Source organism: Strix aluco, chromosome 3 (genome assembly GCF_031877795.1).
Source record: "Strix aluco isolate bStrAlu1 chromosome 3, bStrAlu1.hap1, whole genome shotgun sequence".
Classification (NCBI taxonomy): Eukaryota; Metazoa; Chordata; class Aves; order Strigiformes; family Strigidae; genus Strix; species Strix aluco.
The window spans coordinates 102,414,274-102,426,514 of record NC_133933.1 but is presented as its reverse complement, the minus strand read 5'-3'; the positions used below and the strand labels follow the sequence as shown (position 1 = coordinate 102,426,514).

Below are 12,241 nucleotides of genomic sequence, written 5' to 3'. Positions count from 1 at the left end.
CTGCCAGTCAAATGCACATGTAGTGAAAATAAAGGTAATTGCTTTTTGTGTACTGTAGACAATAACTAGCTCTTCTGGTTATGTGGCATAACATAGAGAGGCATTAAACTAGTAGTTGCACCTGACAAAAGGCACATCCCAACATTTCTTGCAAAGGTTGCTAGGAAAATTTAAGAATTCATGCCCTTAGAGTACAAAAACAATATATGGATAGTATTTTTTTAAATATTTCAGAGAGAATCAAAGAATATCTGAAGCTACTGTGAGACCATATTTTCTGAGTATTCAAGACACAAAAAAAGCTTGACATGTACAGAGGCCTTTTTTTTTTTTTTTTTCCCCACTATGCATCTAATCTCAGCTATGCATTTGAAATGGATGATGAGAACCTTCTTTGAGCACCAGATAAAAATCTCTAATTGGCTACAAATTACTTTCAACATCAAAGTATGTTAATATAAATATTTTCTGGGTTTACGCTTTTAAGGTGAACATTAATACAAGACATCCAAACATAATTAGTAGTAAAATGTAATATTTAATTAGTTATTTAATAAATCATAGCTTAGGGTATGAATTCCTAAACAATTTACAGGGATCATGTTACCAAATTCTGAGGTACAAATAGAATATTAAAAATTATGATAAGCTGATTCTACTTCTATTAACTCTATAGTGTGTTTTATCCTGTATAAAGTTGCAGTGTTCTTAAAATATACAACATTATTATAGCTGCTTAGGAAAGTGTGTCAATCCTGCGAATTGAAGGGCCTGATGTTTAACAGCAACATTTTCTACAGACACATCGATGATACACAAGAGACAGATTATTCTGCAGGAACACAAAAGTCTTGAGAAGAGCCTAAGGACCTAAGTAGGTGCATGTTAAAAATTTTGGCAAAGATATTTACTCCTTCACCAGCGCTATTGATGTAGCTTACTCTGTTTAAAGAAATAATGCTATTTTAGCAAATGGAGACATTCTGAAGTTCTCAGGTAAATATAACTGGAGATCAAAGACAACAAAGAAATATTCCTTTTCATAAAGGATGAAGCCTCACTGAATATTCCTTCACTTTCAAAAGTAAGAGCAACTCTGTCAGATCACTAGATTGAAAGTTTGCACCTTTCTGTGGTTCGAACTTTGGATGTTTTATTTCTGCTTGACTTAAAGAGCTTAACTTCATACTTTATCTGAACTAATTGAACTATTTTTCAATTTTGCAGAATATCCACAAAACTGATTTTTATTTTGATATTAGAATAAGTTTAACTTCATATCATTCTCAAATATAATATTGAGACACTAGAATAAAATTGAAATTGATTTGAGACCTTATTTTCTCAGTGTAATACACATTATATATAAGTATCTCTTATTAATTGCCACCACTGCTATTAACATCTGTCTGAATTACAAAACACATGTAAAAATATCAAAATACAAAGTTTCATTTACATACGGTTATACCAACTTTTGTTTTATAGGTGTTGCATTTAAGGTAATGAATTGATTTGGTAAGAGATTAATCCCCTTGCGTTCTAGCCAGTCCTCAGAGATTAAAGAGGGTAGGGGCGGCTGGATTTATCTCTTAACAGATATGCCAATTATGGCCATAACTATAAGCCTGACACCATATGCATGAGCAGCCCATATGCTGTAGGTCCGGTTGCATTCAAGAGAAGCAGTCAGGTTCATGAATAGTACAATTTATTCTTATGCAACATCTACAGATTTTTTGAGATTGCCTATGATAAATGCACAAACTGCAGGTTGGCTACATAGCACTACACACAAAAAATGATTGCAATCACACACACTTAATTCCTGGGTAATCACTCAGCATAGCTGAGGGCCCAAATCTTATCAAAATGTGTCCCTTGGGGGGGGTGGGGTGGGGGTGGGGTGGGTGAGGACCACAAAGCTGTTGATCTGTCCCTCTGATTTGGTATCAGATTATCATCCCTCTGAGTTAGATACAAACTTGAGGTAGTATTTATCTAAGTATGTATGTGTGAGTGGGTGGGACTGTGGCCAAGCCATTGTTTCTTGAGTAACAACACAGCACATTCCTTGGTGCAAGGTGTGCGCTGTTTTTGTGGGAAAAGAGGAAGAACGAGAGATAAGGTCTGCAGAGCTGTGCAAAACAGTCCTTGGGAGAAGGGGAAGAGCAGGAGATAAATCTGCATAGTCATGTCAAATGTTCCTTGAGAAAAGTGGAAGAACGGGACTGTGTGGCCTCCACTTTGCTTCACATTCCTCCTTGGTGCCATGGCAACACAAATCACTGGATCTCCATCCTGTCCTGTGTTTATTCTGGGCACCACGTGTTAAGGAAATGTGTGTTTTGCAGTTTTTTCACTGGTTTGCTTTTCCCACACTTCCAACAATAGGCATAATGAAATATAAAGTTTGACAATGCAAAAGCAGACAGAATGACCATAATTAATAAAAGGAAGTCTAAGAATATTTTGTTTTTAACTAAAACTCCTTGAGAAAATATTACTTCAAGACATAAGCTGAATCTTTCTATTCCCAGATCAGATGAAAAGCAAATGATTTAAAATTCTACTTAATGTAATCTTAATGAAGCACCACTGGGGAAAAAAAAAAAAAAAAAAAAGAAAAGAAAGAAAGAAGAGGGTTTTTTAAAGTTCAACTAGTATCTAAAACAGTAACAAGATATTTGAAGGTTGTCTTCACAACACTTCTGCCTTACTGTCCACTATTCTGTAAAATGTATATAAATATAAAGCATTCAAGTCATGTACCTGAGAACAAATGGTGTAATTTTGTTGCTTTCTAAGCAACATAAATTACTGTGTTAGATGGGAGGTATCAGCTTGAGTAACATTTCTGCTTACTTTGCAGAAAATTAAGTTATGAAAAAGCAAGACAGATGGTCCAGGTGTAGCCTCAGTGAACTTAACTGACATTTCCCTTTCTCAACTTTGTTGTTCTACACATCTAATCTTTTTTTTTTCTTTTATTCAAGTTCTTTTCTGTGTAAGAAATTGCAGTAGTTAAAAATCCAAAACAATTTTTTATTTACTTCATACAGTGTAAACCTTTCTGTGAATACTTATTCCAGATTAAAAGTGATCTGTGTGATGTTGTCTTAAACCACTTCACTGACTTAGCTTCTCTGAAAGAGTTTTAACTCAGAGAAAATCTGTGGCTCTTAAACTGTAAACTGCCAACAGTCTAGCTCATATCTCTCCATGGGATTACACTGTACATCTGACAGGCAGGATGCATTGGCACAGGGTGCCAAGGACAATCAGTCTTTCCTAGCAGAAAAAGACAGCCAGAGCCCTTGCAGAGGCTTCCCAATACCCCAAGCTGTACACCCAGCCCAGCCCAGCCCTGTTTGGTGGTGGAGATGTAGAAGCAGTCATGAGCTGTGCCCACACAATGGTTTTACCCTGTTAAAATAGGATCTATATGAATGGAAATGGAAGCAGGTATTTCAAATGCAGAAAAGGTGTGTGAAGAAACCATCTGAACCCAATTACCTTCATTTGTGCAGCAGAAATAGTAATTTCATCATTTCAGGTGACCCTGCTAAGATAATCAAAAATCAGGGCTCTGAAAACACTAATAGGCCCTAACTGCCCTGAACAGCCTCACGTGGGACCTTCCCACACACCCTGCCCCTTGTCCTGTGAGGTCCATTTCAGCTCAGCTCTACTCAGCTGCAGGCTTTCAGATCTGGCCTGAGCTATATTATAGATGTGCCTGTTCCCAGTTCTGCCTGTGGCCCTGTTTCAGGCATGAATTTCAGCCCACACTAAGTAATTTTTCTCTTTGGATGGATCTGGTTTATGTACATAATAACATTGTCTATGGTCCTGTCTCCTGCTGCTTCTAGCTTGATTCCGTGGATGGAACCTGGTCCATTGCTTGGGATGCCTGGGGCTCCTGAGGGATCCTGTCACCAGCTCCTGGCTCTGCCTGCCCAGTTTAGATACTGTAGGACTGTGCCTTGCTTAGTAATGGCAGTGCCTGCATTGGGGTTCCCCCTGGATCCTGGTTCATGGCTCCCCTCATGGAGTAGCCTTCCTCTTGCTGCTCCATTTTAACAGGGTCAATTTCCATTATGTATTAGGGTGTCCATCAGCTATTCTAGACGTTATTTGTACAAGGGGTTAAGTGTTGCTAAACTTACTTGTGTTGAAAAGGATTGGTTTTCACACAACTTCATGTATTTTCCTTCAAGTTTTGTTTTTCTCAATGGCATTAAGGATATACTGTTCACATCTATCACAGAATGATGAAACTATTTTAAAACCATCCAAAATTCTTAAAACCAATGAATAACTTATTGAAACTAAAACCACCTAAATCCTTCCTCCGATAGACTCCAAATGTTATGTGGACTTGTCTGATGTATTTGTGGAATAAAAAAGTAAAAGCAAAAAAGAAAAATTTAAAGTAATAGTATTATATTAAAAATGCACGCATGCCATTTTCCTCTTTTGGACAAAAAGAGGAATACTGAAGAGCATCGTATATAGAATCTATTAATGTCAAACTCAAAAAGCCACTGGAAGGTCTACATTGGTAATGAGCCTTAATACTGTTATTTGTTATTTACACATGGTTAAAGCAATGATGGAGTATCTTGCTATGTGAGATACAGTATACATTTGGAATAAAAAGATTTTCCAAAACTTAACTATACAGTCAATATCGTATAGATACAAACTCTCAAGAGAAACAATGGAAGCAATATTGCCTAGATACTTGGAGTTCTCAGCAGCTGTCTTTGCATTTTTGTGTCTAAACAAGCAAGAGTTTTAGTGAAGGATGTGTTTGCATAAAGGCAGTCTTTTTCCAAGAAGAGTTTCTTTTAAACTGGAAATGAAGCACAGTGGTATTTGTTTAGAAATATCAGTCATCATGGAAGATGGAATCATTTGATGCTGAACACTGATGTCTTGAAACGGAGTCAACACAAAGATATAGAAGAAGGGGTAGACTGGGAATGACTTTGAAGGTGACAGAATTTTGTTATATTTGAAGAACTGAGCTAAGAGAGGGCAATACAGAGTCATCACATGATCAAAAGGATGAGATAATTGCGTTGAAAAAATTTGCTCAATTTTTAAAGGTCATACTGCAAACTTCCAAGTTCGACGTAGTTCAAATTCTCTTCTAGGCCGTGGAAAGTACTCCAGTTCTCTACAAAATGTCTCCATATTAATGTTTCCATCACAAGTACAGGTTACAGTTTAAAAGGGAAGACTGTGGTACATGATGTTATAAAGTATTTGGCTTTACTATGCAAATACCCAAGCCTTGGATTTTTTATGAACTTGTTTTTTACCAAATCAGGTCATGCTTTTGAAGATGACAAATGCCATTACAGTGCCTAAGAGGTCTCTAGCTAATAGAATGTAAAGCATTTGAGAAATGCTGATAGTCATCTAGACAGAAGAAACAGCTATGAGTTGTCTATGTGAAATTTTTTTTCTGAAATAAAAACTGATTCTAATGTTATATCAAAGAGTACCCAGAGATTCATTTATTAGCAGGAGAGAAACCAAGTTGGTGACTGGGAACTCATGGCTTATTTGCAAATCTATCAATCCTAGTACACAAAATATAATAGTTCCCCAAAGATGTACAGAGTCCTGAACAACAATAACTTCTGTTTTACTTTTTAGTTTATTTACTATTGCCTTTGAAATTTAATCTGAAAGTGAATTTAGTGTTTATGAAGAAAAATGAAGTACATCTGGATATGCTGAATTGTAGATGAATGACATAACAAACACACACAGAAAATAAATAAGAATAAATGCGTTTCTTTACTATTACACTGAGATACTCTTCACTGATTCATAACATGCAGTTATGACTGAACTTCAAATCTGTTATGTGCTGGAAAATATCCCAGGATCATAAACCCTCAGAGACTATAAGAAAATGGAATTACTAGGGTAGTGATAACATTTTTTTATAAGTTTAAACAGCCTTTTATTAATTGTTTGTGGTTTATAATCTCTGAAAAATCAGAATTCAGTATATTCTGTTCATGTGATAATGAGTTCACTAAATGAGTAATACCATGAAATTTCTTTGAATTTGCTTCTATGGGTATGTTATTATATAATATCTCACTGGATGATAAAATAAAAAAAAAAAAAACAAAACAAAACAAACTATTTTCCAGTTATATATCATTGTATCATTTGTATAAGCAAGTCATGTTCACACAGTCACAGAAAGGTTGAGGTTGGAAATGACCTCTGGAGGTGATCTTTTCCAATCACCCTGCTCAAGCAGGAACATCTAGAGCCACTTTCCCAGGACTGTGTCCAGACGGCTTTTCAATATCTCTATAGATGGACACTCTGCAACCTCCATGGCCAACCTGTGCCAGTGTTCAATCACCTTCACAGTAAAAAACTATTTCCTGCTCTTCAGACATAACTTCCTGTGTTTCCGTTTGCCCACTGCATCTGGTCCTCTCACTGGACACCACTGAAAAGAGCCCAGCTTCATCTTCTTTCATGAAGATGATCAGGGGGCTGGAGCACCTCCCCTATGAGGACAGGCTGAGAGAGTTGGGGCTGTCCAGCCTTCCAGTACTTAAAGGGGGCCTACAGGAAAGATGGGAAGGGACTCTTTATCAGGGACTGTAGTGATAGGATGAGGTGTAATGGTTTTAAACTGAAAAAGGGTAGTAAGGAAGAAATTCTTTACTGTGAGGGTGGTGAGACACTGGACAGGTTGCCCAGAGAGGTGGTGGATGCCCCCTCCCTGGAAGTGTTCAAGGCCAGGTTGGATGGGGCTTTAAGCAACCTGTTCTAGTGGAAGGTGTCCTTGCCCATGGCAGGGGTGTTGGAACTAGATGATCTTTAAGGTCCTTTCCAATGCAAAACATTCTATGATTCTTTTCAATGATTCTTTGCACCCTGCCTTCAGTTATTTATATACATTAATGCGATCCCTCCCTGAGCCTTCTCTTCTCCAGGCTGAACAGTCTCAGCTCCCTCAACCTTTCCCCATAGGAGAGATGCTTCAGTCCCTTAGTTGTCTTAACGGCCCTTCACTGGACTATCCTCAGTAGTTCCATGCCTCTCTTGTACCGGGGAGCTCAGAACTGGAAACCGTACTACAGGTGTGACCTCAGTACCATTGCAGAGTAGAGGGGAATAATAATTTCCTTTGACCTGCTGGCAAAAAGCCAGCAGCCCAGGAATTTGCTGCCTTTGTCACAAGGACACAATTGCTGGCTTACATTCAACCTGATGTCCACTAGGACCCCCAGGTTCTTTTCTGCAAATCTGCTTTCCAGCTGGTTATCCCGCAGCAGGTACTGGTGCTTGGGGTTATTCCTCCCCAGGTGCAGGACTTGGCACTCCTCTTTCTTGAACTTCATGAGATTAATGTCAGCCCTTTTCTCCAGCCTGTCAAGGTCCCTCTGGATGGCATCATGGCCCTCTGATGTATCAGCCACTCCCAGTTTTGTGTCATCAGTCTGCTAATCAGTCAGATCATCAATGAAGATGTTAAATAGGACTGGACCCACTATTGACCCCTGGGGTACAGTTCTCATTACTAGTCTCAAACTTTACTTCATGCCACTGATCACCACCCTCTGGGCCTAGTTGTTCTTCCATTGTCTGCTCATCCAGCCCATACTTATCAGCTATTTCATGAGCATATTGTCAGAAACAGTTCCAAATGCCTTGCTAATGTCATGGTAGACAACATACACTTCTCTCTTCTTATCTACCAGGCCAGTCATTTCATTGTAGAAGTTTATCAGGTTGATCAAGCATGACTAAACCTTGGTGAATCCATGCTGACTACACCAGATGATTTTCTTGTCATTAATGGTTTCCAGGATTAGATGCTCCACCACTTTCATAGGGATCGAAATGAAGTTGACCTGGCTGTTTTTCTCCAGGTCTTCCTTTTTTCCCTTCTGGAAGATAGGAGTGACATTTGCTTTCTTCCAGTCTTTGGCCACTGCTCCTAATCACTGTGATCAACTAAAGTTTATTGAGAGTGACCTTGCAATGACATCTGCCAGCTCCTGCAGCATTTGTGGGTGCATCCCATCAGGGCCTATGGATTTATGTATATCCAGTTTGCCTAAGTATTTCCTGACCTGAGCTTCTTCCCCTAAGGGTATGTCTCTGCTCTGGCGTACCTCCCCCTGTCCCCGCTCTTCCTTTCTTTCATAGAAGAAAGGTGTTTGCCTAGGTATTTCCCTCACAACTCCTCCTCCTCCTCCTCTCAGGTTCACCCTCTTAAATATGTTATCACAGAGGTGCAGCCACGGCAGCTAATTGGCTCAGCCTTGGCCAGAGGCGGATCTGACTTGGAAGTGGGGGAGCTTTGAGAAGATTCTCACAGGAGCCACCTCTGTAGCCCCTTCTCCACTACCAAAACCCCTCCACACACAAACCCAACACACTGTAGAAGCCCTTTGTGTTGTTTTTCACATCCCTTGTCAGATTCAACTGAATTTGGGCTTTGGCTTTCCTAACCTTTTCAGTGCATGCTTAGATAATGTCTCTGTATTTCCTCCCAGGTAACCTGTCCTTGTTTCCACCCTCTGTATGTTTCCTTTTTTGTGTTTTTGTTTGGACAGAAGCAACATGATTATCCACGCAGGCCTCCTGGCATTTCTACCTGACTTCCTGCTCTTGAGTTTGGAGGACGTAATAGGCTTTCTTGGGCCTCTCTTCCCTCCAGGACTTTCTTCTATGGGACTCTTCCAAACAGATCATATAACGTGCTATATTGTTCCTGTAGAGATATTGGGGTGGTTGAGGCCCTCTATGAAGGCCAGCAAAGTACAAAATAAGGGTTGAAGTTTCAGCAGTGAAATGGAGCAGTTTCAGTAACGAAATGGAAATATATTATATTAGATTTTGTACACATTAGATCTTTTCTCTTCACTTGTAGTCAGACATTTAGTTGTGCTATCTTAGTGGAGTTTAGGCCACCTCAGTGACAATCCTCTGTTTTGTTACACATTTATTAATAAATGAGCATGAAGAGGAAATGTCTTTTTTAAAATGTGTATTCAGATGACCAAGAAATTATATACTCAACTCGAATTGAGGACAGTAAATCAGCAAGTGTATATCACACACACAAATGTGTGTTTATATGTAAATGAATGTAAACATATTTGAAGTTTAAAATGTTAGCGCTGAAATGTTAAAAGTGTAGCTAGCCAGAATTTGTAATGGAAAATTAGCACTGAGTTTATAATTACTTAATAGCTCAGCACTTTGGCGGTGACCCAGAAAGATCCAAATACATGGGTGATCTCAGTGGTTTTACTGGGGCTTACAAATCTCTACTATGCATGCTCCCTGAATTGGAGCAAGAACCCTCAGCAATTTGGAAGAATCAGCTGTAAATTCATGATTAGTTCATACAGATGACACTGTGTATACTATAATATTTATTTTTGCCTTTGTTAGTGGTAGTATACCACAGATTGTCAATAAAGATAGAGAAGCATTCAGAACATTAAAGTTTGTGCTCGATGATGTAGAGTAAAGGCTGGGAATGCAACATGTCAGAACTGCTGAATCCAAAATTATTTTCTGCTTCCCACACATAGTCTGAATATCAGGGTATTCACACAAAACAGAAAATTAGGACAAAAAGGAAACATGTTATCAGATTGTGTGGGTTTCATCTAACCCAATGCAGAAATCTACAGCCCATCTCATCCTAGAACAGATGTCTAATATAGGCAGATGTCTTATCTGCACTGAGTAGAAGGGGAGTCTGACCAACTCACTCAAATATAGTTGTTTATAACCCATGTGTGCAGAGAGATGATACTGCTGTTCTCATTCCTCCGCATGTTTAAATTTTCCTGTTCTGTACCAAAACATTTGTTCCTATCAGCCTGTATATGACTAAATCCATGATGCCTAAGACTGCATAACAGTGAAATTAAAATAATACGATTAAAATTGTGTTTTGGAACTTGATAATTTTTTTTTTTGCCAAGGGCATCAAAGCTCATGCTCAGAATTGTACATTTAGTGGAGGGAAGGTCAGCTTAGGAACAATTAGGAGACAATCTAAGAGTTAAAGAGTGCTAATTCAGTTAAAACTCTTGTAAGTCACACAAACACACAAATATATATATGTTTATATATATATACATAATTCTTATTAAACAATCATATAAACATTGCTTACATAGAATTGGACATTCACATCTGTAGTACAGGGCACTTCAAAAGAGAAAACTTACCTTTGAACCCAGCAGCACAATGACATGAAAAGTGGCCAATTAAATCCATACAGGTAGCTCCATTTTTGCAAGGTGAACTTGAGCATTCATTAATTTCAACTTCACAGAAGGGTCCTTCATATCCAGGCACACAGTTACAGCTGTAATTATGCAAGTGGTCATGGCAGAAACCATATTCAGAGCATTGGTTTCCAATGCAATTGTCTATATCAAGTTCACAAAATGTGCCACTGTAACCAAGGGGACATATGCACCTGTTATTGAAATGAGAGGAGAAAAAAACCCCTAAAACTGCCAGTCTTGAATATATAGGTCAATAATGACTAATAATTTAAACAATATTTTCACTTTGAATTACCCACAAATGAATTGCAATTTTTTTTCAATCTTCTTTCTTTACCTTTAATTAGTCACTAAGTAACTGTTTCACACAGACTGCTTGCAATAATTAAATGAAACTGCACAATAATCAAAATCTTAGCTATTTAGATGGGACAAACTAATAGCTATATTGCTTTTAATATCAAGATTCCAGTGACAATATTCACATAGAAAACTGGTATAAACTATGAGTATTATGCATTTTAAGAATTTATTTTCTGAAAATTATTAGTTTCTTGCTACAATATCACTAAGAGAAAAAATAATATTACATCCTGCTTGCTCTGGACATAAAGTCAGTATAAAAATACTTTATGATTATAAACAAAGGTTGCAATTTCTGTCTGTAGCTGAAGTTTTATAGAAATTGAGCAGGATATTTTTTTCCCACAATGTAGGATGACATATAAATTGTATGAGACTAGAGATGACTTTTTCATGCTTCCCTTTCTCCCATTTTTTTTTTTTTTCCTTATGTGTGAATGAAAACAAAGCTGGATTATCCCATAGCTGATCCACATCTCATAAAATTAGAAAAACTCTTGTATTTGGCAATATTTTATTTGATTGATTGTTCCCTTATTGTGGCTAGAGGTGTCCTCACACGGGAGGAGATAATCTTACAATAACCTTACATATTCTTGATCCATAGAGATGTTATCTAGAAGCTGGAAAGAACTAACATATTAAGCAAGACTTTATTATAACAATTTTCCCTACTGATCTATCTGGCAGAAAGTTTTTTTTTTTTTCTTTATTTTTAACAGAAGTGAATGTTCATGCAGCTGTTTACTTCAGTTCTTGCTTATTATTCCTGCATTTTTATGTTAGACTTGTGGAAATTTCCACTTAGATGTTTTTATATCCCTTATCAAATCTCCAACAGGATAATTGTAAGTCAGTAGGAAAAATACCCCATGTAAGACTCCGTGTACAGAAAGGATCCTATAAAAGATAGCAAGATGGTAGATATTTTGAACGTGATTCCACAAGAGTTTTTTGCAAAATAACTTTTGGACAATAAGGGGGTTATAACCATATCCACCAACAATATACTCTGTTCTCTGTTCAGTTAGGCTCTAATTTTACCTGAAATTCCTCTTGGCAACAGAGAATTTGAAAGACCAAAGAACTTTGTCTATGTACAAGATAGAGATTGAAAAGGGCAGAATACAATAGGAGCTCCATTTATTGTAAAACTAAGGAAATACTTCTGAAGAAAAAGGAAGAGGGAAAAGGGATATGTATAAAATTAATAGCTCCTAGTGTTTAATCCAATTAAATCTTTTTTTTCTCCCAAGGTAATCTGTGGACATTAGTGCAGCTCTGAGAGTTTAAAAGTAGCCTCAGAGCACATAGCAAATTAGGTGATTTTTCCCTTTCATGCTGTGACTAAAAGAAGCCTACAGTAAAGGCAGTATCTTTATAAGGAAGATACTGTTGGCTGTTATGTGTAACTGTACAGTGGACTGAGTTTAGAGATGGTTTAGTCATTTTCTTATCACTAAAAGGCTTTTAATCTATGGAAAGTACAGGTACTATTAGAAAATGTAATAGTTAATTCTTTAAACAGCAAAATTACCAAGTGATTAAGCCACAATTGTAATTTTTCA

General features: G+C 37.5%; 1 protein-coding gene across 1 annotated transcript in view; it reads right to left on the bottom strand.

The window, feature by feature from the left end:
- EYS (eyes shut homolog) overlaps nt 1-12,241 on the bottom strand; it is a 1,110,009-nt gene that overhangs the window by 826,377 nt on the left and 271,391 nt on the right. Inside the window, exon 11 of the mRNA XM_074819828.1 lies at nt 10,248-10,501. Within this exon, the coding sequence (XP_074675929.1) occupies nt 10,248-10,501 (254 nt within the window). The remainder of the gene's footprint in view (nt 1-10,247; nt 10,502-12,241) is intronic.